We start from the raw sequence: 26632 nt of genomic DNA, 5'->3' as shown, positions 1-26632 counted from the left end.
GCAAAGGGGGGGTAATTCTGTCCCTCTCAGGATAGAAGAAGGGCAGCTGGACCTTGCTGTGCAGAGCCTTGCTGCTGTCAAGCTGAGTCCTAACCTGTGCTGGCCAATTTTTAGACTTAAATGCTACAAACCTTTCATCTTCTAAAGTCCTTGCTAGAGGCTTGTGAGCCAGCCACATATTCACCATTTTCCCCCATTTCGCTGCAGGTGAGCAGCTCTTCTTTGGGCTTTTCCAAAGCCTTCTGAGCAGCTATCTGACTTCCTCAGGCACAAACTACCTCTGAGGAGGTGGCTCACCATAAGACCTTGCCATTGAAGACCATTTCATGCTATGGCCAGAACTCCACTCCCAGATATATCTACACACATTCTGTGGCCACCATGTGAACCTCTCGTCCAACAAGGAATTATAAAACAATTCAACAAACGCATCAAAACTAGCTACTTTTACTGTCCCTTAACTATTTTCTCAGACAAACAAGCAGGTAACTAGTGAGGACTCTTGTGACTCTCCAATTTCTCTCTCTTTTCTTAGAAGCAGGCACAAAGTTATGATGTGATTTATATTACCTGTAGTAACACCAAAAAGACCCATGAAAATAAGAATTTCCATTCTTCTTCCTGCTCTCTGTGCTGGTTCTACAGAAGAACAAGCCTCTTACATTCTGGTGGGGAGCACCTGCAAAATTCTTGGTCAAGAAGTTATCTACTTTAGGAAACAAGACCAAAAGAAGTGTCTTGAAACTCACAGATTTTGTCCTAAATATCAGCCTAAGCAGCAGGTGTTCTTTTACATAAAAAGAGAATGGGAGGTGGAGAAAGGATGAGGAAGGGAGTTTGTGAGCCATGGCACTTGGGACTTTTTTTGCTTGTGCTGTTTGCATATTAACTCCTTGACTCACCCAAAAAGATGGCACATCATCACCAACAGTCATAGATGTCATTTTTCCTGCAGTGCACGCTTCAGGCTCCCACAAAGATGTTATCTTCACACCTTTTTTCCCCAGACAGAAAACACATTTGAGCTGCTAGCACATCTTCTTGCCCTTCTTTCCTGGAGTTAGAAAACCCAACACCTTTTCCTGAAGGGTCCTCTGCCTCAAATACCACCAGGACAAATTTTTACATCTCTTCTCCAAGAAGCTGAAAGCCTGAGCCCAGACTAATTTCTCCTCAGGTTCTCATTAGGTTTATTACAGCCTTGCCTAGCTTGCTGCAATTTTCTGCTGATGGGCACAACCTCAATGGACACACCCTTCAAGGAAGCAGCAGTTCTTAATTTTCTTCCTTATGAGATACCTCTTCCCTTTGCCATAAGCCTCCTTTTTATAAGGCACCACCAGACCTGCCCCTTGCCCAGGTGTGACCAGGTGAAGCTGATCACACCCCCTTTCACATTTCCCCAGCACCATCCCACCAGGCCAAAGCCCCTAAAAGGAACAGTTCCTCCAAGTTCCAGTGCTGTGACAAAGACAAATCCATTTACACCCTGCAAGACTTCAAAATTAGATTCAAATTTGTGCCATTTTATAACATTTTCTGATGGTTTGCTACAGAATGACATTCTCTCTTGAGGGCTTGGGCTGGTGTTTTGCTCTTTACTGTAGTTTATTTCCCCGCTTCTCCTGACTGGCAGAAAAGTATCCAAAAGCCTGAAAGACCATTACCCCGCCTAGAAAACAAAACCAAAATCAAAAACCATTCCATGGCCAAGAGCGTGGCTGCATTTAATTTATTGATCAATCAAAGCAGAGACTGATGCATAACAGTTGAGGGAGCAAGGAGGAGCATGTTTGATTGAAGAATTTGTGAGGGAAATGTCATGTTGAAGGGTCCAGCTCCAGCGCTTAGCATTCGCCCTGGTGCCTGGCGAACAGACCTCCAATGCTGCGTCTGAGGAGAGAGAGGGAGACCAAAATTAGAGACATGGATCTCATTTTTATAGCCTAACTTTGCCCAAATAACCCAAATGCCATTGTGCTCTCCAAGTCACAGAGTACTTTGCTTAATGTTCCACCTCTTTTCAGATTCCTCAAGTTACACACTTTCATACATTGAAGACATTTGGGACAAACCCCATAATTTTGGACACCTCCTGCGGTCACACTTTCAATCACCCTGGCAGGGAGGCAGCCAGCAATGCTACGAGCCTGCGAGCGGGGATCTGCTTTTAATTGCAAGGGGAGGAGGAGAAGACTCACTCAGGCTTAGGATCCGTGGCGCCTGGGGGGGGGTGGCAGAGGAGTGAGCGCTGGGAGAGGAACATGGGCCAGGGATGGGAGCTAACGGGAGCTCTGGGGCTTCCCACCGGCTGCCACAGCTGCAGGTGAGCTGCTCTGGCTCCACGGACCCCGTGGTGAGCTCTGCACTTACGAGACAGCGCTGCAGAACTGGCACTTGTTCCCGTAGGTTCTGCCGTCGGAGCCGCAGATGGGGGTGTACTCGGAGGTGCAGATCATGCTGCCGCCCTTCTGCTGGAAAGCGCTGCAGTCGATGTTTACATTTTGCTAATGGAACAGAAAACAGGGCTTAAAACTTCTGGTGCCTGTGTTTTCCTACATAAGTGCTTTATGTTTATTTAGTGTTTGTGATGTGGCAAAGCACGAAAGCACTTTTCAGGCGCAGGGCTCTGTTGTTCCAGCAATTCTGCAGACTCTGAGAATGTGCTTGCCTGGAACAGCCTGAAGTAGGGAGATGGTGGAGGCAAAAAAATTCTAATAAATATTATTATAAGTAGTGGAATGACCATGCTGGTATTTCCAGGCTGGCTGTCCCACTGGCTGCTCTGGTTCAGCAGGCAAGCAGAGGCAAGTGGACAGAAAGGGGATGGTCACAAACCCCAGTGCACTAAGTTCTCCCACCCAGGGAATCACTGCTACTAATAGTGCTGCTGCATCAGTGATGCACCATCTCTTGCTCATCCAGTTTCACAGTAAATTAAGGTCTCAGCACCTTCTGCCTGCTGTTCCCAGATCAGAGAGGGGACAAAATATCTCAGCCATGGATTTGGTTCTATACCTGTTGACCCTGGCATAACTATTTTCCGCAAGTCCTATTTCCAGGCCAAATGCACCAGGAGAGTGGAGGCATTTCTGTTATTCAGCCATGAATTTGTGTGGCAAATATAACAGCAGTCAAGAGTGCAGATTTCTGGCTTTACCTGGAAGCACTGTCCGTAGGTCTGCAGGTTCACATCCAGGCCGCTCCTTTGGGGGGAAAGCAAGTGGGGAATGAATGAGCACAGTGCAGCTCCTTCATGAGCCAAACTACCCCTTTGTGCTCCAAATACCAAAGAGAGCAACACTGATCCAGAAACCCTGCCCTGACCTGGGCCCTTCACTTACGCCACAGCAGTACAGAAATGGCACTTGTTCCTGTAGGTGATGCCGTTGGTGCCGCAGATGGGGGAGTACTCCAGGGTGCAGGGGATGTTGTAACCACTGCCAGGCTTCAGGAAACCGGTACAGTCGACCTGAAACAGTCCCAGAGGAGCATTTGATTCTCTGCTCCCCTTTGCAGCAGCTCTGTGTAATGGAGTGTGGTGCAAGAGACATTCCCCCCTCTATCCAGAGCTGCAGGATGAAAGGGGCTTCCAGCCACAGTGTGGTGGATTTGGGGGAGCACAGATGAAATCCAGCCTGTGGGTACAGCATCTGTTCTGAGGTGGGCTTCATTCCTGTCATCTTGGGTATTTTCCCCCGAATGCCACCATGAAGGATCCTTGCCTAAAATACCTCACACCTTTCAAAAATGGAGTTCACACTCAGCTCGCTGCTCCTGCAATTACTCTGAGTGTATTGAAATGGGAGTCGTTGTATTATGTGAAATTGCACAGCCAGAATGTTTCTTTACTCTCTCTCTCTCTAAACTAAAAATAGACATTCTTTGTCACTTCATGGTAGCTCCCTATATTGATACTAGCTTTAACTTAACTTTGTGATAAACATTCTGATAAAATCAGGGTTTTTTCTGTTACAAAATTATAGTTTAGTTGAAATTCAAACTTCTGGGAATTTCTTAGCTACAACAAGCCTCTAAGTCTAAATGTAAAGGGAAGTGTTTTCATAATGCAGCAAAACACTCTTGAAACCAAAATGTTTCCTTTCTAAACTCTGGTGTTATGCAGAAGATATTTTGCCTTTTAAAACTCACTGATTTTAGCAGTCCAAACAAAATGCAAATTAAATGTCCTGCAAATCTGAAATCCTTCATTTTCACCCCATTTCTGAGAGCCAGCAATTGTGTGGGTCCCTAGGCTAGGTTTGTGTCTGGCTGTCACCCTGCAGGGGAAGGAACCAATCTCTGAGCGTACCCTAACGCATCTTCCATCGTGTTTCTTGTCAAGAGCACGGTTGCGGCTAGAGGGAGAGAGGGAGAAGAAAAGCAGGGATTAATCTTTTCATGCCATGTTGTCATCTCAATCATCAAGTCCCTCCACCCGTAAAGCCCCAGTAATTAATCAGATTCTGGAGCTTTGACACAGAAGATCCTGGGCATTAGGGAAGACGGAAACTTAAGAAAATTCTAGTCCACCCCATGATTAGTCACAACCCCAAGGGCTTCTGCCTTCTGCTTGAAGTGGCACTGCAGGTGATCAGGGGACTTTCTACTCACAAGAAGTCCCTGCAGAGGGAGCACTCGTTGGGGTAGGTGCGGCCATTGGTGCCACACACGGGGTCGTAGTTGCGGGGACAGACGACGCTCATGGTTTTTCCAGTTGACATGTAGGCGCCGCAGTTGGCCTGGGAAAGGGGACTCGTCATGCCTCCAAACAGACAGAAGGGTGTTCCTGCCCTAATCCTGTTTTTGCCTCATTGGGAGGCTGCTGTGAGGAATGTCTATGGCTCCTCCATGGTGAAAGAAAATTTATATCGAGTATCTTACAGCATAACAAAAGCACCTCTCTGCTGTTAAGACTTAAAGTAATTTTGGCGAGAATTATGGGCAAAAATGATCATTCCGTGGGGAATCAAGACAGGGAAGATATTAGGCAGATATTCAATAGTCATATAGATTTTCTACTGGCACTCTGTGCTGTGCTGACTCGCATTCTACATTATTAATCGCTGTCTTTTTAATCATCAAAGTGCTAAATTATCTCTCTCTGACAAAGGTGTTTTCTTATGCTGGGAAAAGAGGTGCACTTAGGGGCACTTCTTTCTTATTCATTCTCTCTTTTTTTTTACCCTCAAGCATTCCCTGGCATATAGTGTGAGTATGAATTATTCATCTAGACTTAGAAATCAAGGCTAAATGACAAAGATCTAATACTCACCCGCCTTTGAGCAACAGCAAGATCTACAATAAAAATAGAAATTACAAAATGTAAAAATTGTATGATGTCCTTCACTAAAATTCCTTTGGAATCATCAATTTCCCTACAGAGTAGCCAAATACACCTTCTCATTACCAAGAAGTGATTATCCTCCCAAATGTCTCATCTACTCCAAGTAAGTGCAAAGTGATACACCGGGATTAAAAAAAAAAAAAATCACTTATTTGTGAAGCCAGAAATTTTGACTCACTAAACAACAAATAGGACCAAAAATTTTATCCTTCTTTAGCTCCATAATCCCCACGAAGGCTCAAAAGCTTAAAGCACACATCCCATGTGTTTGTCTGCTCATTGAAAAGAGAGGCCGCGTATTCCTGAACCATCACATCCCCAAGAGGCTGCATCCTTCAGGATGCACAGAGACAGGGAAAGGATCGGGAGGTCTAGACCAGCATGGAGTGTAACAAAAATGACAGAAATGACTTACCAGAAAGGCAGCCAAGAAGGACCAGCCCCAGGAGGGCAGCACAGTTGGCCATCTTCATGCTGGCGGTGGTGGTGGCGGCTGTTCCGTGTGGGTCGGTTGCCGGAGAGTCCGTGGATGGTTCCCAGCCTTCTCCCTCCCCAGTATATATATGCATCTCCCCGACCCTGTGAAGTCATCACCAGAAAGCAATTATTTGCTCTGTAAACTAAGAAAATTGTATCGATTACCGAGTTGAGCTCCAAAGAATACTTGTTTGTTAGAGAGATGCCCAGAAGAATTAAACAAAAATGTGAGCTACACCCAGCTTGTTAACAAAGGCGTCTTGCTGTACAATGAGTGATTTGTACTTTCCAAACAGGAGCACTGTCTCAATAGCGGATGTTATGAAATGGAAAATGGAAGTTGGGGAAGGGAAAAAAGAGCCCATTTGTTGGAAGTGTTTGACTTGTGCTCACCATATCACATATGTTAGACAGGAACTGGGCTCTGGGAGACTTTCATGGTACAGCAGAGTGGAGTGACAGGAGCACGGGACTCTCTAAGCTTTTACTGACATCATATCTGGGGTCTGGCAAGCATCAGTGCATCTTAAAGATGCTGAAGTCGCAGCAAATCTCTCCACACTCTCTCCTCTAATTTCCTGGTACACTGTATTTCTCACCCACAGAAAGTCATCACGAGAGAAAAGCATTACAAAAACCCCCAGAAGTTTATTAGACATTTCTGTGTAGGAGCAAGAGTTATTCATCTGTTGGCAATGAGCATGAGTCTGATTAAGAAATTATGAAAATAAGTAGCCTTAAATCTGTACTGGGATAATGTTTCCTATTAATGGCAAGCAACTGGTATTCTGTGCAGGTGAAATGGGCTTGTAAATATCAAAGGCATTCCAGAAAAAATTCCAGTAACTGCAAACAGAAGGAGAGCCGTTAGGCTTCCCCCTTCTCCCTCAATTATATGGCATTAAATTTAGAGTGTCAGCTGAGAGTCGTGTTTTAGGGAAGATAAGTGATAAATAATGTGCTAGGCTCTGCTAAGTGGCTCGACTCTATCGCAAGTGTATGGAAAAACAAATAGGGGATATTGCATAAAATAATAAATTTTTGATTTAAGGTAGTCACGGAAGGAAGTGACGGATGGAACTTGTTTGTGCATGAAGAAGCTTAATTCATACATGTGGCTTACAGGCAGTCTGAGTTTTAAATAGAAAATCAGAATTGGTTTTCTTATTGTCCTGGGAGATGTTCAACACTTGGCATGAGCAGATAAATCATAAAAATGTAGCTGAAAGTGTAAGGGAACCGTAGTCAAAGAATGAAGCTTGTGGGATTTGGCCTGTTTATATCAATGAAATCATTTTCCTGAAAAATAAATGAATAATGCTATTTGGATCTCTTTCACAAATATCACAAGTTGAAGGGCTCCTTTGAAAGTTGTTTCTGTCGCATTCTTAGCATCCTGAGCGAGTTGACTTTCAGATTTCTTGAGCTGATTGTGAGCACATTTGGAAAGGAAGCAGTAGTCACGGAAGCATTAATATTGATTAATCTCCAGGGGCAGGAATGCCAAAGTCTGAAAACAAAGCTTCCTCAGAACTTGCACCAGCCACCAGTGGAGGTGCTGCTTGCCAGCCCCGTGGCTGGGGGGGCTCCAGGAGCAGAGCTGTCTCCTCTGCAGCCCTGCCACCCAAACTCCCCCATACCCACCTCCAGACCTGAGATCTCCATTAGCAGAACTGCGCTGCTTCTCCTGCTGTGTTTCCTGCCAGGCTGAAGCCAGCAGGAGCTGTTGTGCCTGGCAGGTGTCTGCCAGGGAGCGGCATCACTCTCATGTCGGGCCAACACCTGCCCTTTCATTAGTTAGATCCTCTGGGACATCTGCTCTGCCTCACGTGCTGCCCCTGAGGGTCTTGGTGGCCATCCAAAAAGCTCTTCTCCTCCAGCAGCCACTCCCCAGGGCAGCAGGGAGAAAAAGAGAAACAAGGAAAGAGCCTTGCTACAGGGTCTGGGAGAAGGGATGGGAGACAAAGGGCAGTGTCCAGGGCAGGGCAGGAGAGCTGCTGGGACAGGTGTGACAGGGATTGCACAAGGAGCCCCATTAATAGGAAACAGAGGGAATGGGAGAGCAGTAATCACAGGAAAGCAGGTGGACTAAAAGCAGGCATTAGGAACAGTGAAAAACAGCAGGACTCACAACAGTGAGCCTTGGGAAATGTCATACATGTAGCAAATGGGAAGGGCAAAGTGAGCCCACCTGCCCAAAGCCCTGGGATGAGTGTGGCACAGTGAGCCTTGGGAAATGTCATACATGTAGCAAATGGGAAGGGCAAAGTGAGCCCACCTCAAAGCCCTGGGATGAGTGTGGCGGTGCCAGACTGTTCTCAGTGGTGCCCAGTGACAGGACAAGGAGCAGTGCCCATGGACTAAAACACAACAAGTTCCACCTCGACATGAGGAGAAAATTCTTTCCATTGAGAGCTGCAGAGCACTGGAACAGCTGCCCAGGGAGGTCGTGGAGTCTCCCTGTCTGGAGTCATCCCAAACCCACTTGGCCATGTTCCTGTGTCACCTGCTCCAGGGGGTTTGGACTGGATGATCTCCAGAGAGCACTGCCAACCCAAACTATCCTGTGATTCTGAGGTTCAGAAATATCATGATGGAGGGCTCAGTAAATTGACTTTGGGATTATTTTAGTGTTTCTACAGATACGAGATCCATACAAAAGCTTAAATAAAACTCTTAAAAAAAATGCTTCCTTCTATTTCAGACTCCTAGAAGGCAAACATTCAGGAAGGTTATGGCCACATGAATGGGATAAATGTTGGCCATCATATGATGGGTCCTCTTGTATTAAGGTAAATTTCCAATAACTCTGGGTTTCTAATCCAGAAGTATTTTTTCCCATATCAGTGATAACTTCTTGGGAAGCTTTTCCTCTGGTCTTGAGATGTCCTACCTCAAGTAAGTCCATAGCCTACCACAACCTAAAAAATTCTTCACTGATGATGCTCCTGCTTTGGTTTAAAACTTGTCATAGTCTTCATCTGGCTACAAAGAACAACAACGGGGTTTTTTAAAAAATCATTATTATTAAATACGAGGGTGGGTGTGTGCACGCAGGATATGTTGTCACGCCAGCAGCGGCATCCCTGTCCTCGCTGGGTGCGCTCTGCCCGGGGTAAGCGGGGACAGAGGGGCTGCGGGCAGGGCAGGGCAGGGAGCGGCTCCCTGGGATGGGGAACAACTGCAGCAGATCCCGGCCGAGCTGCTGTTCCCAGACCTCTGCACACGGGGGCAGAGCTGGATCTTCTATGAGAACAGAAATTCAATTTACAGCCGGCAAAGCCCCTGCTCTAAGCCGCACTCACCTATTATTTCTCCTTGTAGTTCGGCTATCTGATTGCTGCCTGAATATCTCCAGTTTTTTAAACACAGATGATATCACAGGCAAGGGTGTCTGGAATAAATTGACTGTCTGGAAGCTGCATGCTAACAGCATAAGGCTGATGATCCCAATCCCTCAGTGAATCTCAGCTCTGCCTCGCTGCAATAGCTCTGACACAGCCAGCCTCCCAAAACACCCGCAATTAATTCACTTTTCAAACATAATTTTATTTTTCTCCACATCAAGTAAGAATGCAGTAATAAACCATTTCTCCTGAATGAAGCCACAGAGAGAAACTGCATTAACAGAAAGGTCCAGACTGGCCTGAGGTATCTGTTGGCCAGCAACAAGTCGAACAATGCACAAAAATAGAAGGAACGATATAAAATAAAGCAGAACAAAATAAGTACATGCAATGTGTTAATCAGGTTGTGGGGTAATTGAATGGCATTTCCTGAATCCAAAACATCAGATAATGACATAAAGTGCTGAGGTACTGCTCAAAGAATTGTACCATAAAATACCTTGGCAGGCAGACAATGTTTCCTGCCTTGAATTTCCTGGAGGGAGAGTTAGATTAGTAATGGTGAGAGGATTTGTGCTGTTGTGGCAGGATTTTATTGAGAAGCAATAAAAAAAATTATTTCCAACGAGGTGCTCATAAAGGAGAATTCTCTTCCTCTCCATCCTAAGGAGCATCCAGGATGAGCTGCTGGGGTGGGAGGCCGGGGGCTCTGCTGGGGTCCTGCTCTGCCCTTGGTCACTCCTGAGCAATCACAGAGGATTTATCATTTCTACTCACAGAAATTGCCTTAATTGCCTGCTGGATTTTCCTGTTTAGCAGACATGCCCCTGCAAGAGGCCCTCTGAGCATCACGGGGATCTCCAGCACAACTGGGAGCTCTGCTTGTCTCCAAGGCATCGTGGTTCCTGAGGGCCATCCTCATCCTCCCTGCTGCTGCCCGAGGAAAAAAATAACTGCTGCAGCTGGTGCTCTCCTACCCTGACTCCCACGCTCAGCAGAGGCGGGGAAGAAGGTGACTGAATGTGCCCCACACCCCCAGCACTACCTCAATTTATCCTGGTCCCCAGAAATCGCATCTGACACTGAAAAACCTTCCTGCACACAGACCTCCCCCTCCCAGGTGGGACACTCCAGCCCCAGGAAGGGACTTGGCACTAAATGGTTGCAGAGAGCCATGTCTTTTGGAAATAAATTGTCTCCTTTTAGAGAGCTGCTCTCTGCAGTCTCTGGGAAGTGACACATTGTCACTTAAGATCATTAACTATTTGACTGTGAGACTGCTGCCTCTGCAGCACGCGGCGCTGGCAGCGCCTGGCTGTTAATGAATAATAAATTAACACCATGACTCTGAGCCCTTCCTTTCATCAGCCCAGGCTTCCAGAGGCCGGAGGATCTCAAAGGATCCTCTAGAAGCGACAGTCAAGGTAATTACCTTCAACCAGCAGCTAAGTGATGGGTGAGGTGCCCAGACGGGCTCAGTGGTTGCCAGCATCCCCTGGACATCAGCTCTGCTGGCACTGGCTGCCCACGGGTTTTCTGCAATGCCCCTCAGCAACGAACCAACGTGGGCAGCTCAGAGAAAACACCCTGTGACATTGCTCTGGGGAGCAAAGCAGGTTGCAAAAGGCCTTCTCTCAGCTAGAGGTGGGTTTTCAATCCTGCTCGTGACCTTCCTCACATATTCCCTTGCAGGGAAATTTGGCATAACCCTGGAAACTGAAACAGGGACGAGCAGCTCATTGTGCCAGCAAGACCCCTTCTGTGTGGCAGAAGAGTGTCAGAACACCCCAATTACAAGTCTTGGGACTGTCTCTAATTATGTTAATGTTTAGGTTTGCCCGGGGCCTCTTGGTGCTGCCAGGCTACAAAGAGTGAGGCTGGGTGAGGCTGCAGGAATTTGACAGCAGCAGCTGGGGAGGGAGGCAGCTCCTCTCAGCCAGGCAGAGAGTGTCTGTCAGATCCCCCAAGAGCAGTAAATGGACCAGGATGCACCTCCAGCCTGGGTTTTCTTTTGGAAAGCCAGATGAAGGCAGATGCCCAAAAAGCTGCCCATTGCCTTGGATATTTTTGTAGATCAGAACACCATTCTCCCTGTCCCCTGCAATTTGCCCATTAATTCCCACACCCCAGGGTTGTTGCAGTGGTATAATCATGGAACATGTTAGGTAAAGCCAGAATGAGACTAAATGACAACATAAATGCTGGGTCTTTTTTTTATTATCAGAGGTTTCAGGGTTGATAAGAGGTTTTCAAGGGTCAGGGGTTTAGGAAGTCATCTGCCATGGGGAACATTGTCAGGGAGGGATGCTTTTTCTCAGCTGAATCCTGTTGAGAACTTAACAGGCATTAAGAGACCTCAAGGCAAGATTTCCACGGCTTTTCCTGCAGAGAAAGAAATCAGAAAGAAATCAGAGTAAGAAATCAGAGAACATCTGGGCTTTTACTGTTGGTCTGTCCTTCTGCACCACAGAGGGACTTCTGAACCCTATTCCACATATTTATTTTTATTATTGACATATAAAGACAAGAAAAGTTCTTAATTTAAAAGACCAAATAGTCTGTAGGAAACAGACTTTGTCTGCTGAGAGAAAGCTCTTTTGCAAATCACTTAAGAGGAAAATGGAGAACACTATATTGCCTCTTTATAGCTGAAAGAAAGGACTTCCTAGCAAACTCTCCCAACAAAAAAATAAAAATTACCCTTGGAGGTGAGAGAACAAACAAATGAAATAAAGGAACTTCTCCAACCAGTGTCCAAGACTGATTAGCCAGTTTAAGCTAAGTTAATTCACCACTTAGAAGGTGAAGAGATTTATTCCATACGTACAGGAACGCATTGCAGAACGTGCATTTGTTGGGGTAGGTGACACCATCAGACCCACAGTGGGGGACATACTCCATGGAACACATATCCCTGAAAGTCCTCTGGTTCTTGCAGTAGGTGGATGCAGCCTGTATCCACAAAAAATAAAAAAAAAAAAAGAGCTCTCAACCAAAGCTGGGTGAGAAAGGTGACATTAGGAGGCCCCACACACTCCCTGAGCTGGCCAGGAGCAGATGCTGAGGAAAAGCCCAGGGACAGGGCAGGATTGCAGTGGAGTGCTGCCTCCAACCATGCAGAGCCTGGGCAACCACTGCGAATGATGCTGCAGTAACTCTGACAACAACCTGGACATGAACTGAATACTGCCCTACTTGCTGAAACTACCACCAGATGAAAATGGCAATTTCACCTGATAATATCTGTGGCAAATATTGCTCAGGCAGCTGGGTGTCTCAGGATTTTGAAAGGCTCCATCATGATGTGATTAGTAAAGATTTATACAGAAACTGCTTTAAGGAAAGAAAGGATGGAGAATAGAAAAATCTGTCCCTTACCTGCAGCGCATCAGTAGCTGGAACTAAAAAAAAAAAAGAACAAATGAAATATGTTACAAATGCAATTCATGGATTCTGTTAAAATCTAAGAATGCATGCTCTGAATACATATCTTCCAACTCCCTGTGTGCTAGCAAATTGTTCTTAGACAAAAGGAATTTCAGGCAAAATGTTGTGCCATACTGTATGTTGATTCTGTAGTATTTTTTTAATGAGGGTTACTGTCAAAATGGAAAAAGCTGTGTAAAATAAAAGAAGAGAAAGGCATTTCCTATGGTTCGAAGGACAGAACAGGATATGAACTCAAAGAGAAGCAAGTTATTGAGGTAAACAGGGACATAAAGCTGGCAAGTACACAGAGGCAGCATCTTATATGCATTGCCAATATTATTTTAAAATAAGAATAGTATTTAGTGAGAGGTGAATTTATAAAGCTTCTACAGCAGCTCAGGCTCTCAAACTACACCTCGGTTCAGGATGACTACAAGAAATGTTCACTTCCATTCAGTAAAATTATTTGTGTTTCTGCAACATTTCAGAGGTTAAATACTGGTTGTCTGAGTCTCCGGGTTGCACCACGTACATGTCACTTCTTTCATTATGCATAAACTAGCACTGAGAGTAGAGCTGTTCCCACAGTTGTTCTTACCCACTCAGTTCTGTTGCTAAAATATTACCCCATAAGTGATAGTCTCTGATGTCAAGTCTTTTCAACACTATCTTTCTAGGAGTAAATAAGTCCTTGCAGAATGGAGCTCTTTCCAGTCTGAGGGTGTTTTTTTGTGGTTTTGAAGACAGCCAGTGCTTACTCCAAGGCAGAGAGCAGGAGGCAGTGGAGCCACTCACCTGAGATGCAGAAAAGGGCCAGAGAGAGCAGGAGCAGCACGCCTGTGATCTTCATGGTGGCTGGATGGGCTGTGAGCAGCAGAGCTTGGCTTTTGCTCAGGAAACACAACCTGGATTCTGTCCTCAGGTGGCAACCACGCTTATATGTGTGCCTGCACCACTGGGGGGGCGTGTGTGTTTGTGCATGTTCATATTTGCCTTATCCACCCTTATCCTGGAGCAACATTTCCAGCCCTTTGTCTCAGTGGTAATATCAGTAGAGGTAAGCTGTGCTGTAAGCCAAGAATGGTGTTTCTTCATCAACGGGAGTCACGAGAAGTTTAGATGTGTGAGATACACCCTCTGAGTCCTTATTTTAAGAGAAATATGTGACAGTTTCCTTTTGAAGGACCACAGAAAATTCCTGCAGGCAAAAGAGCCACTGTTCAAACTGCTGTCAGATTTTCTCTGTGTTCACCTATCACTGCTTATTTTTGTGCCGTGCTTTTTCATGAGAAAAACATTGAATGAAATGCTTCCGTAGCAGAAAGGCTCTCCTTTATTTTTGTGCTTCACCCAAGTAAAACATCACTAAGTTATAGTGAAAGCAGGAAAACAATGAACCAGGAAAGCAAGCAAGAGGGCATCCCAGACACTGAAAGGAGTCCTGGGAAATTACAAGGGATGGAGAAACTTTTATGGGACTATGCAAAAAAAAATTTAAAATTGTTATTTTCCCTAAAAGCCATTAGCTTTGCAGTAATAGACTTTTAGTATGATGATGACAGAATGATTTGAGGCCCTAGCATGGATCCTAGAAAAGCTGAACCCAATCTGGAAATCACTGCTTCATCCATCTGCCCATCTCTACATAAATCCTTTGTTTTACCACTAAAGCATTGCTTTTTGGGACAACCTCCATCAAGGAGAACAAGCATCCCTCTCCCTTTGATTCCCAGAAGAAATGCCTGTGGGAGATATTACATTTTAGAAGGGATAAGCCCAATTTATTTATGCCTCTCTTGTGTGGATCCAAAAAAAACCCCCAAAAACCAAAACCCAATTCAATACTCAAACAGAAGACAAAAGCAAAATAAATTTCATGCACAATACACCAATGACAGGTCACACTCTCAAGAAACAGAAGGATACTTTGTCCTTGGATTTTGAAACACTGCTGAAATACTCCTTGGGCTGGCAAGGAGCATTGTGTAATTGAAGAGTGAGAGAAGACAAGTAGGCAGGAGTAGGCACCACACCTAGGAAGGCATTAATCTCAAAACACTTGGAGGGTGTTAAAGGACGACTCCAAGATGAGGAAAAATCTGGGAATAAGTCAGTTGGAGGACTCAGGCAAATAGAGACAATGCACGTGTCTGAGCAACATGGGCTTTGCCAAGAGAGTGACCTTGGGAGAGCAGCACTTCAGGTGAGGACAGAGCCAGGGATCAGCTCTGGGCAGGGACACCAAGGTGTGACTGGGCTTTGCTGGCCAGGAAAATGCACCAGGAGCACCTTTGGAGAGACCCTCCTGTGTCACCACTTCAGCCCTGGCCAATGTCAAACATTCAAGGGTCAATTAATCTGAGCACTAATGCAGGGACATCATTGTCATTTATGTGCAAAGACACACAGCTCTGGGGTTGGAACATCTGTATTTAATTTTCTGCCTTTTAGGAGAAGGAGGGGAGTAAGATTATGCTCTTGTTCTATCCCAGAGCTTTGAGCACGTAATGATTCTGCCCAGTATCATCATCCAGCAAATCAAGACCATGTTTCATGAGACAACACATGAAAGGAGACAGGGAAATGTTGCTGATTTAGTTTATTGAGAAAGAAAATCAGGAGTGAGCTGGGTTCCCCAGAGGGTGAGATGAACTGAGGTGAGATCTTTATCTGGGTTTTTCCAGTGGGGATCTTGGGGTGAATTCCCTTGGCACTGATACTCAGCATTTTCCAAAATGGCTTAAAGTGATAGTCCCATTGCTGTCCCTGAAAGCAAGGAAAGGAAAGAATGAATTAAACAGAGTCCTGCCTGCTATGATCTGTCTTTTTGACGGCTCCTAGAGATGGTGTCAAATGGGATCCTGCCCCAGAGCCAAGGAACTTGCAGACTCATAATCCCATTTGCTATTTGATTATTAAGACATGAGCGAAACAATTTAACTCATTCTTAAGACTGAAAATATCTGTGGGGAAACTGTAGTGGAATTTTAAAAGGAAAGGAATTTCATTTCCTTTGCAACATGCAAGAAAAATTCCATTTAGGTTAAATGCTCTTCAAGCCATTCACACTAACAAAGCAGCCGTAGCTTTTTTTATGCTCTAATGAAAAAAATAAATGAATGCTTGACACGGTGGCTGGCATTCCCTCCTGCCCCAAATCCCTAATCAACAGTATCCAGCAAACAAAAAAGCAGTAACTGTGCAAACTCTTGCCCACAGGAGGCAACTGATAACAGAAACATCACTGATATTTTACATACACGACTGCGTTGCAGAAGATACACTTATTGTTGTATGTTGTGTTGTCAGAGCCACAGAGAGGCATGTAGTCAAGTGAGCAGACAGGTTTGGGGTAGTCACTGCAGTCAACCTGTAAAAAATAAATAAAAATAAAAGAGTCTGACGTGGAGGAGTCAGTAGCACAAGGGTTTGAACCCTGAGCTAGAGCTGCTGTGCTAGTGATACCAATCTTACCAAAAGTAATTAACTTCCTTGCACATCTGATATAAACTGAGGTGTCAGTTTCTCCCATGCCAGGAGAATTTAATAATATAAAAATGGATCGTAATTTCCTGTTTGAAGAGATGTATATCATAACCTGGCCATGGCATTTCCAAGCAGCAGCAGTTCACTGGGTGAAGGTGCCGTGCTCTGTGTTCCCAAGCTGGCCAGGAAATTAAACGGAAAAACACTGGAGTCTGGAGAAATGGAGTGCTGATCCTCTGTAAAGGTCCACTATCCCTCCTGGAGTCTTAAAACTGGAAGATCAACACGTAGCTGGGTACTGCAAGAGTGGGATTCTGTTTCCTGGAGCAATGGGTGCTACACTTGTGAGGAGCATTGTAGGGCTAAAAATGTGTCTGGGTCAGGAAGAGGCTGAGGAATTTCATGGAGGACAAATCTCTCAAGGCTCAGTGACTGCACAGAAATCACAGCTAGCTGAGCTAGCCCTTCTGAAAACAGCTGGAGCTTGGAAGGGTAGAGGTCACTCTTCTCTACATTCTGCACTCTCACTCTCTCCTACACAATGCTCACAGCCCCTGCCAGCAGCAGGCTCTGCACCAAGTCGCCAGGGGCTAGATGGACCATTGGGCTGACCCCAAAATCCATTCTCTGTTCTTATTCACAGTTCTGCCCTGATGGATTCATTCTACTACTCTTTACTCATCCCTTCCTGAGCAGTCACCTGCTCCTTTCCTGGCATTCACACAAACAACATTTATTACGTGTAGAGAAAGCAAAATCTCTCCCCTTCTGCAGCACAGCAGCTGTTTCACTTCTGCAGGACACTGCTGGTCTGGGGGCTGCTGCAGACACTGGCAGTGCTTCCCCTAACAGCAGCAGGACCAAAACCCAGCCCCTGATCACCCAATTCACTTACTGTGACAATTTCCTTCTTACATGCACCATCAGACTTCTTGCCAACACTGGCTCCAGCCTCCCTGGGAAGGGAAGAGACCTGTGTTAGGGAGCTCTACAAGCAACCTGTTCTGCTGAATCCATCACCCAGGAATGCTGATCAGCCCCAGGCACAAAGTATGGGATACAGGAGGCACCCAGCTTAGGTCCATGTGGCTCCAGGGACCAGCTCAGGTGGTGTCACTGCCTGCCAGAGAGCTGGTTTATAGCAGGATGTGAGGGACAGGGGTCAGGATGGATGCAGAGACAGGCTGTGTGACAATGTCAATGCCCCCTGGGTGAGTTGTTGTCCTCTGCAAGGCAGCATCTGCCACACAGACCCTTTTAACTGAGTTAAGAGAAGCATCCTGTCCTGTGTGAGATCCCCAGCCAGGGGATCTCACACACTTTTCCGTCTAGACCCAAGGCACAGCTGAGTTGTTGTCCTCTGCAAGGCAGCATCTGCCACACAGACCCTTTTAACTGAGTTAAGAGAAGCATCCTGTCCTGTGTGAGATCCCCAGCCAGCCCTCTACTTTTCTGTCTAGACCCAAGGCACAGTTTTCCTTCTAATGACAGAGGAAAGCAAGGTTCAGTCAGGAGGACAAGAGGAGGGTCGAAGTCCAAGCACCTCACAGGAAAGGCCTTGGTAGAAGTCCTGCTATCCAAAAGAGCAGTCCCAGGAGCACCAGCCCCAGGTCCCCGTGCTCAGCACTCACAGGCTCCTGGAGCAGAGCAGGCACTCGTTGTTGTAGGTGACCCAGTCGGTCCCGCAGACGGGGTTGAGGTCTTTGTGGCACAGCAGCACCACTTTGCCATCCTCAGTGGTTGAGTTGGGGTACTTGCTGCAATCCACCTGGTGAGGGAACAAACAAAGCCCTGGTGAAGGCCTTGCTTACAGCACACCAGTGGATCTGGTGAGTGTGTCTGCCTGGCCATGCACCACAGCAGGAGAAAAGCTTTTCTGTCAGTCACCATGATGACAGTTCACTTGGAGGTGACCAGTGCAAGACTCTGGCAGCTCATCTGTGTTCTTGTTTAGGGTTTGAATTATTTCCATAAGCACCTTTGGCCACTCAGAAGCAGGATACACCCCCTGTTTTGCCCTTGGTTTAACTTACAGGGGCAACTTCCTTGCACTCTCCGTCGTGGTCTTTGCTGACATTGGTTCCATATTCTCTGCAGAGGGAGAGAGAAATGTTAGGAAGTTCAGCAGAGATGTCTTGCTACATCCTAGGTGTAGAGTTAATGCAAGGGAAAATTGACTCTTTCTCAGTCAGGCTTCTTTTATATCTGTATTTGAAAAGGTAGAGCCACCCTCCCTCATCAGCTGAGTAGCTGGCAGGGATGTAAAACCCTGGGAAGCTTTAGGACCATTTTGGGCAGCTCTGAGCAGAGCATCTCAATCCTTTTGCTGTGATGAGATGTGCTCTCAGAGCCATCACCTGGCCACTCCTTGAGACAGAGAAGAAAAAACCTGAATAAATTACAGAAACAAAAGACAGACGCAGTGACTAAAGCTCTGCCCGAGCGCTGTGCCGTGATAGCCAAGCTCATTTCGAAGGAATTGACACAGGTGACGTGTGACAGAGCAGCGACTGGTGAGCTGTGGTGCTGCCAGGAGCTCTGAGCTGTGCTGCCTGGGGTCCCCACGCTGTCCCCACGCTGTCCCCACGCAGAACGTACGCGTTGTAGGCACAGAGCAGGCACTCGTTGCCGTAGGTGACGCCGTCGGAGCCGCAGATGGGGCTGACGGCCTCGCTGCAGACCAGCACCTCCTTGCCCTCCTCGTTCGTGGTGTTGGGATATGTGCTGCAGTCCACCTGCCAGAGGAATCACAGCAACAGGCTGAGAGGACCTGAGGCGTTCACGACTCTCATTTTGTGTGGTACAACCAGTCCTCACCGCCGCAGCACAAACTTCTGCTCTGGGGCCTTCAGGAGAATTCTTCCTGCAGAGATGTTCCCACAGGGCAGGAGAAGAGGAGGAGGAGGAGGGAAGAGCTATAACCATGTAGCCCCTTGGATGGGATAAACCAGTGCTGGTCTCTTATGCTTACTTGACATGATTTTATAAAGGCTCTCCATTGGTCCCTAGTTCTTAAATTCTTGTGGTCCCTCCACTGCACTTCTGGTTTTACTTTTTCATTCTCAATACACTGATCATGTTTTTTTCAGAGGACCAAGACAAATGATCTGTGAGGAAGCTGGATCTGCTCAGAGTATTTTAGTCTTTCAGTAGGTTGCCCTCAGGTAGGTTCTGATACCACTGTACTGCTTCAGTTTAGAACCAGTTATATATTTCCAGCTTAAAGCTTAGACCAGTCTAAAGTTGCTGAAAAATTAATTAATCCAAAAACATTGTATCATTACCACTAAAACATTATTAACATACAGCATGGATATAGAGCCAAGGGCAGTATAATTTAATGTTCTACGCTGTAGAATCTGATTACAGTGACCCGAGTGTGACACTTAGGTGAAAAACAGCTGAGCACCCACAGGCTGGAGGTTTTCCCCATTCCTTTGGTTATGTCTTTATCAGACCACATACTTGAGAAAGGTGACAGAAAGAAATCTTCCACTTACCTCAATCCCAAAGGTAGTATCTGGAAAAGAAAAGAGAGGCAGAAAGTATGAACAAAAGCCAATATGATAAGACCTCAATTAAAGCTGGAAATATGGATATAAAATTCCTGTGTGCAGGACCAAGGTGAATGATTTCCAGTGATTGTTTTTTGAACTAAATAAACTATGTATGAATTTTTTTTCTCTATGTTGATAAGCATAATAGCATTGCTTATTGCTGGCTATGATGAAACAGCTTTTTGAATAGCTTTGTTCTTTTTTTGTTCTGAGACATGTAGATTTATTAATTGAAAACAGAAGAGCTTTTCCTTCCTTATCTTTTTACATATCCGTTTTGACCCTAAAGCACTGCTGTTGTGTATCTGAAAATACACCTGAATCAACAGAGACAAATGCAAATAGTCACCTACAGGATAAGCAAATACATACAGCATCTGTTGACAGAAATATGCATTTGAAAGAAGGTGAGTGTGAAAAAAATGTCTTTGGCTTTGTAATTTCATCAGGGGTGAATATGCAGTGAGAACATCAGAGTCTGGCTAGTATTCATCTCTTGCTGTTCCATTAGCAGAAAGAGCATTGCAGGAAATTTGCCAGGGTCTTGCAGAGAACTTGCTTGTGCCATTACAATATTTGCCTTACTAGTTACTGGGGGTCTGACCCCCTTCTCATGGCCTTATTTCAAGTATTCATCCATTTTGCTGTAATTGTACAAGGCTAAGCAGTGTAATGGTGTGAGAAGATCAGTGTACAAAGTGTAACAGCACGAGTTGCCAGCACAGAACTCCACTTGCTGTTACTTATATTTATGACAAACCATCAGCTACAGCAGCGAGCCACTGAGGACTGTCCTGAAATACAATCCTGCAAACCTGCACGACGCCAACCGAGGCAGCAGAGCCCTCTGAAGGAGATTTCCTCTCTTTGAATCCTCTGCCTGATCCTTTTGAAGACAGCCAGGACTCAGCCATCTGGAGAGCCACTCACCTGGGACGCAGCACAGCGCGAAGGAGAGGAGCACCAAGAGCCCTGCCGTGGTCATGGTGGAGGTGTCTGGAGTCTGCAGGCTGCCTGCTGCCACTCTGCCCACGAGATGGTCCCTCCAGGGCTGCCTGCAAATATATACAAATGCAATGTCTAAACTGTTCAACTGTAACATAAAACAACCTGCAGAATCTGTCACCAGCACAATGAGGCCGGTAATATTTATGGAGGTCTTGACTTCTCTGCGTCTGCTAGGCAATTGATTTTGGCTGGACACCTGGTTAATAGATCAAGACAAGTATCACAAGCTCTGAGTGGTCAAAAGAAAACAAACAGCCTTTTGGACAAAAAAAAACCTCTTTGGGATTCTAGTGGAAATGTGAGGAGCACAAGATACTGAGGGGAGTAAAGACCAGGCCACACTGATTTGTCTCTTGCAGAGCAACATTTGCCATCAGGGAAGCAGCTTAGGCAGGATGCAGTACAACCCTGCCTGCAGACCAGGCTGAGTCTCTGCTTTCCTTTCTGGTTTTGTGTGGGTTTTTTTCCCCAGATTCCCAGATAATCACCTCTAGGTACAAACACAGGTCAGGTGTGGCTTTGCCATCAGCAGCACCAGTTAAGCTTCGTCAGGCAAGTCTGGCAGGACTGTGTCCAACCTGTGAATCCAAAGGCATTTAGCACCAGTTTGAGTAAAGCTAAAGGCTTCATGACAGTTTCACTGCCTGGGTATAGAAGAGCTCAGTGGAAGACTTGAAAGTAAGTTAAAAATCTGTCAAATGCCACTAAAAATGTCACTTGAACCTTAGCAACAGGGAGCACTTATTTACAGACCCAGTCCCAGTTAGACACACGGATTCAGAGTGTTCTGCCAAGCCATCTGAAGAACAAAAGGCACTGAAGGTTTGGGAACCTATTTACATTCCACCAGCTACACCTGAAAGTATAGTAGGTCCTTTCCTCTTGCAGATATTTTAGAAAATGATGCTTAAAATATAGAATCTGTCCCCATTTCCCTGTCTGTCTCAAACCACCAGCCTTTGTGTCATCTCCAAATTGCTCCTGCCTCAGAGCAGGTCTGCACCTCTGCTGTTTTAGTAGCTGTAATTTTGCAGGAGTGGGTTCTGCCTGTAACCTGTTCCTCATCCCTTCCACAGGTTCAGAATGGCAAGGGTACTTGGAGTTTTTTGGGGAGGGGTCGTTGGAGCTAAGCATTGTGCTTGGGGTAGACTTCAGAACTATGGGAGGTGCAGAGCAAAAGGTGCTTTACAGGTGCTGCCTTTAACGAGCCAGGTACCACCCATAAGACAAATGAAATTCACCTGAAATCATTGAAAGTCACCCCAAGCAAATGTGGTGTTGTCTGATCCACCACAGTAGCCTAAAGGGTATATTTTGATATATATATATATATATATCTACACACACACACATACATGGAGATATATATATACACATATGTGGATATATATATATATCCATATATATATATGGATATATTGGATAGTGCATGGAATCACCTCTCCTGGCACACCCAGAAGGCCACAGCATGGCTGTGTGGATATGCAGGTCACATCCAGGAGATGAGATTCTTCACAGGGAGAAGCATCGAAATAATTATGCTGCTGTGATTGTTTCTATAAATTACAGGGAGCATGCATGAATATTTCAGACAGATTTGGCACATCTTCAGGATATATTGCCCTGATGTGTCTTGTGAACAGCATCTCTGGAAGCCAAACACTTTTCCCTGAGCATGTGCAGGAGTTACTGAAGCTGCTCCCTATGTGTCACAGTTGCTGCTTTTACCTGTGCAGGCTCTGCAGAGTTGGAGGGGCTACATCATTCTGGGTTAAATATGGACTTTGCCACTGCCTCCTCCAGCCAAGACCTCTCCAAACCATCCTCACCAGCCTTCACAGCCCCAACCCTGGACATTGCTGTCCTTTGGGCAAGATCAACCTCTCCTGATGAGTGGAGAGCATTTTCCTGCCAAAGTGTGGCACATGTTACACCACAAAAAAAAATTTCCACTTCAGCTCCTGGGTCCAGCACCAGGTCTGGCACTGGCCCAGGCAACTCAGATTTTCTCTGACCACCACAATGCCTGTTGGATGTCCAGCAGATCCTTTCTTTCTCTCTCTCTCTCTCCTACTTCAGGGAGACTCAACAATTAGATGGTGACTGGGGAACACCTGAGCCCCTCAGGTACCCCCTAGGCAAGCCACAAAAGTGACACCCAGAAATCCCCAGCTTTCAGGCACCTGCACAGCCTGCAGGCATTCATCATCCACAGCCTCCCCACCCAGGGCTACAGCTCCAGATTATCCTGCCTCTGATAACAGTGTGGAAAAATCCCACAGCTGGCTAAGCTCATGCTGCAGGACAGGTCACTCAGGCCTTAGCTACTCCTGGAAGAACAGTCAGAAAGAGGATTTGGTCTGCAATCCTGCCACTGATCTGCTGTAATCCACTTCATTATGGTCTTCTAATCCTCAAAGTCAGATGCAGCATATGGCTAATGACCATTTGGCTAAAGGAAAATCCTCTGTGTGCAGCAGCCAGCACGAGGGCAGAGATCCTGCAAGAGGGCTGGAGATGGACTTTGGACAAGAGCATGAAGTGATGGGACAAATGGAAAGGCTTTAAGCAGAAAGTGGGTAGGTTTAGATTAAGTATTAAGGAGAAATTCCTTCGTGGCAGGCCCTGGCACAGGGTGCCCAGGGAAGCTGTGGCTGCCCCATCCTTGGAAGTGTCCAAGGACAGGTTGGGCAGGGATTGGAGCAGCCTGGGACAGTGGAAGATGTCCCTGCTTATGGCAGAGGGGTTGGACCAAAATTATCTTTAAGGTCTCTTCCAACCCAAAAAATTCTATGATTCTGTAATCTGCAGGTAAGCAAAGGCAGTGCCACACCTCAGGGTGCTGCCTGTTATGGTCCTGAGCACCACAAGCTCTGTGTGCTGACACCAGGGCAGGATTTGGCCATTATACAACACCCTCTCTGATTTACTCATGTAATTTTGTTTTACATTTCCCATTACTTTTTTTTTTTTCAGTATTGATTTCATATTCTCTGAAAGAATCAAAATTGAGGTTGAAGAATTTTCTTAGCAGATATGCAGCTCCTCAGCATAAATAACACATTGATAAATAAATGGCAAATCATTTAATACATCATTTAATTTCTAAACACTCCTGGGGTTTGTCACATTATTTAATTAACAAATAACTGCTGTAAAACTGGGAAATACCGATTAGTTGCAGCTCTTTCATGAAAATGCCTCTAATCACTCCAAAATGCCTGCTAAACACAATTCAGGCTACAGTTTTCATCTCTGGCTTTCTTTTGGCCACAGTGTGGCCAATAACTGTTTGCACTGAGCCACATGCCTGGAGAAACCAGCACTGCACAAATGGAAGCTCTGCCTCTTACCCAGTGCTTGGAGGCCTCATTTGAACTGAGCAATAAAGAAAACAAAGTCATTGATATGATTAAAAACATCTCGCTATCAAAACATATCCATGTGTTTATGAACTTATTAAATAGAACTTGATCCAGGTAATGCCAGTGGATGTTTTCCTGCACTAATAAGACCGTGAGCAGAACTTTGTACCCTGCAGGTGAAGGCTGACATGGTTTCACGTCACTTATGCAATGAACTGAATGAATTTGGCCCCACTACAAGGGCAGATGTTGACACATGGGAATGAGTCCAGCAGAGGCAGGCAGGCTGCCCAGGGACAGGGGCACAGGGCATTCCAGGAAAGCTGAAGGAGCTGGGCTTCTTAATCCTGGAGAATAGATGGCTACTGGGATCATATTGCTGTCTGCAGCTCCCTGATGGGGTTAGGGATAAGGCAGAGCCAGAGTCTTCTCTAAACTGTATGGCAAAGGGATTAGATTCTGAATGGATGTGAGGAATTATTCCTTGTCATGAGGATGATCAAGCACAGAAAGCAGAGAGGCCATGCCTGTCCTTCCTCAGCACTACTGAGAACCCAACTGAAAAAGAAAGGCCTGGGGCACCCTGACCTGCCTTTGACTTTGGCCTTGCTTTGATCAGGGTTTGAGCCAGAGACCTCTGGAGAGCTCTTACAACTTGAATTATTCTATTTATGTTGTACTTATATAATTCTCCTATAAATAGCTGTTATTAATAAAAAAAGGTAATATTTCTCTATGACCCAGGAGAGTCTTCTCAGAATTTTCCAGCAGCCTTTACTAAAGGGTCACAGGTAAGTTCTACAAAGAGCTCCCAGAATGTTTTTACAGGGGGTGACCACTAACATGTACAACAGAAAGAGTGGATTGAAATCATTGTTAAAATAAAGCCACACGCTAAACCACCCAAATTTCAAGACATTATTAGCTCTCAGTGATTTCAAAGTCTCCTCACTTCTGCAGACGAGGGTCTCAGCAGCAGCTCTGGGGACACATCTCCATCCCTCACCTCCCCAGCTCGTGCTGTGCTCCAGCTCTGAGAAGTTTCTGGATAACAAGGATGTCAGGTCAGGGCTCCATTGCAGAAGGGAGGAGTAACTCATGAGGAAGCAGGATAATGCTACAATGAACATCAGAAAAAGGAGGCAGCAACCTACACAATTTGGCTGGACACTGACCCAGGTTATTGCTCTTTGAAGTGAACGTACTGCAGGGAAGGTGGGCTGGAGCAAACACAGAGGTATTAACCTGCAGCTGATCAGAGGAACAGGAAATCATTGGTTTAATCAGTTTCCCTGACACTTCAGTGATCTCAGCTCTGCATCGCTGAGCACTCGTCTCATCTTTGCCACAGCCCAAGCAGGAACAATGAGGAGGTGGCTGCAGGGAAGTGGCAGCTGACCTGGGATTGACACCATTCCTGGCTGCCTGGCAGGACAGAGTCAATCAGGCAACTTCACTGCTAGGGCTGGCAAAGTTGCCTTCAGAAGAAAATCTTCCCAAGGTAGAAAAACAAGTAATAAAATTCAATAGATTCTTATCTGCAATGAGATATTATTTATAGCTCAATGCACAGTTAAAATAGAACGAATAAGCATGTTCAGCTATGAAAGCAAATTGCTTTGAGGTTATATAAACCAGGGGAATAGTTGAACACATTTTCAAGCCACCAGTCATGTAGCAGCACTCACATCACCAGAATAGCACACAGCAGGGGGACTGTGGCTGTGTCCCTCAGATTTTAGGCAGCTCTGTGACCCAAGGAGTGTCACTGCCAAGAGAGGCTGAGAGGCAGAAGTAAGATATTTTAACTGGCTGACAGGCAGAGCTGGGAGAAGTGATCCAGCGTGGTTGGAATGAGCACTTGCTGCACATTGAGCAGCAAAGTGAAGGCCTCAAGGAAGATGGTTTGATCCCTGGACAGCTGCATTGCAGAGTTTGTTTACGGAGGGATAACCATCCCGGATGTGACTGCAGCACAAAATCTGTGGCCAGGCTGGCTAGGGAGCCAGGTTATTGTCTCACTCGAAGCACAGGGATCATCTCTTCACAGTGAGCTGCCAAGTCTCATTAATTTATCATGGGGACATGCCTCCAGTGCTCACTCCCCTCAGTTCTGTTTTGTAAGATTGACAGATATGTCTATAGATCACAAAGTGTTCTTGACAAGAGGGTAATTAACCTTCAATGTTTACATCTCCTTCCTTTTTGTAAGTAACACACAATCTGGGGATGATTTGAGCAGGTCTGGCTGTAAATGAGTTAGTTTCCTTTCAGGCTCTTGATCAGAGCCCAGAAGGAGCGACTTTCCTAAGCTCTACATGGAGCAGTAAGTAACCAAGGGAGAATTTCCCTGGGTAAATGGCCAAAGCCTTTGATTCAGGGCTTTTGGACCAGCACCATGTCTGCAAACATCCATAAATCTGTAACTGAGCCCTTTGGATCCGGTTCTGGGATTTGCTTCATGCAAGCTCAGAACAAGGTGAGCTGAGGCTCTGCCCAGCTAGGGGGAACCAGGGGGGAAGAAGTTTATACACAGACAGTGACATGTAGCAGAGGAATTGCTCTAAAGAGAGGATTAAGTTAGATAAACATTTCAAGGGTATGTCCTCCTGCACA

General features: G+C 45.8%; 3 protein-coding genes across 3 annotated transcripts; all 3 read right to left on the bottom strand.

Moving 5' to 3' along the window:
• Positions 1 to 1847: 1847 nt before the first annotated feature.
• LOC121332415 (double-headed protease inhibitor, submandibular gland-like) lies at positions 1848 to 5880 on the bottom strand. The gene is made up of 8 exons (XM_041397849.1): positions 5763 to 5880; positions 5276 to 5298; positions 4615 to 4742; positions 4313 to 4358; positions 3345 to 3472; positions 3161 to 3206; positions 2374 to 2507; positions 1848 to 1893 (listed from the first exon to the last, which is right to left on the bottom strand). The coding sequence occupies exons 1-8, from the start codon at positions 5818 to 5820 to the stop codon at positions 1848 to 1850; spliced, it is 609 nt and encodes a 202-aa protein (XP_041253783.1). The 5' UTR covers positions 5821 to 5880.
• Positions 5881 to 11370: 5490 nt separating this feature from the next.
• On the bottom strand, positions 11371 to 13508 carry LOC121332449 (ovomucoid-like). Its single transcript, XM_041397905.1, has 4 exons — positions 13396 to 13508; positions 12550 to 12572; positions 11999 to 12123; positions 11371 to 11553 (listed from the first exon to the last, which is right to left on the bottom strand). The coding sequence occupies exons 1-4, from the start codon at positions 13448 to 13450 to the stop codon at positions 11508 to 11510; spliced, it is 249 nt and encodes an 82-aa protein (XP_041253839.1). The 5' UTR covers positions 13451 to 13508; the 3' UTR covers positions 11371 to 11507.
• A 1812-nt stretch (positions 13509 to 15320) lies between these two features.
• Positions 15321 to 20628, bottom strand: LOC121332348 (ovomucoid-like). Its single transcript, XM_041397744.1, has 8 exons — positions 20574 to 20628; positions 19587 to 19606; positions 18685 to 18821; positions 18120 to 18177; positions 17718 to 17854; positions 16982 to 17042; positions 15861 to 15970; positions 15321 to 15366 (listed from the first exon to the last, which is right to left on the bottom strand). Exons 1-8 carry the CDS (start codon positions 20626 to 20628, stop codon positions 15321 to 15323), a joined length of 624 nt encoding a protein of 207 aa, XP_041253678.1.
• Between the last annotated feature and the right edge of the window lie 6004 nt (positions 20629 to 26632).

This window comes from Onychostruthus taczanowskii, unplaced genomic scaffold (genome assembly GCF_017590055.1).
Source record: "Onychostruthus taczanowskii isolate IOZ18803 unplaced genomic scaffold, ASM1759005v1 scaffold14, whole genome shotgun sequence".
Taxonomy (NCBI): Eukaryota; Metazoa; Chordata; class Aves; order Passeriformes; family Passeridae; genus Onychostruthus; species Onychostruthus taczanowskii.
Note: the sequence above shows the minus strand (reverse complement) of the source record. Positions and strands in the feature narration are given on the sequence as shown.

Excerpts from the sequence above, each read along its gene's own strand:
- LOC121332415 (XM_041397849.1), bottom strand. The coding sequence starts at position 5,820 with ATGAAGATGGCCAACTGTGCTGCCCTCCTGGGGCTGGTCCTTCTTGGC. Across the intron at positions 4,743-5,275 it reads TTGCTGTTGCTCAAAGGCGG|GCCAACTGCGGCGCCTACAT; the intron begins GTGAGTATTAGA and ends CCCCTTTCCCAG. Across the intron at positions 4,359-4,614 it reads TCCCTCTGCAGGGACTTCTT|CCGCAACCGTGCTCTTGACA; the intron begins GTGAGTAGAAAG and ends CTCTCCCTCTAG.
- LOC121332449 (XM_041397905.1), bottom strand. The coding sequence starts at position 13,450 with ATGAAGATCACAGGCGTGCTGCTCCTGCTCTCTCTGGCCCTTTTCTGC. Across the intron at positions 12,573-13,395 it reads GGCCCTTTTCTGCATCTCAG|TTCCAGCTACTGATGCGCTG; the intron begins GTGAGTGGCTCC and ends TTTTTTTTTTAG. Across the intron at positions 12,124-12,549 it reads CAGCTACTGATGCGCTGCAG|GCTGCATCCACCTACTGCAA; the intron begins GTAAGGGACAGA and ends TTGTGGATACAG.
- LOC121332348 (XM_041397744.1), bottom strand. The coding sequence starts at position 20,628 with ATGACCACGGCAGGGCTCTTGGTGCTCCTCTCCTTCGCGCTGTGCTGC. Across the intron at positions 18,178-18,684 it reads CTGCTCTGTGCCTACAACGC|AGAATATGGAACCAATGTCA; the intron begins GTACGTTCTGCG and ends CTCCCTCTGCAG. Across the intron at positions 15,971-16,981 it reads GTAAGAAGGAAATTGTCACA|GTTGACTGCAGTGACTACCC; the intron begins GTAAGTGAATTG and ends TATTTTTTACAG.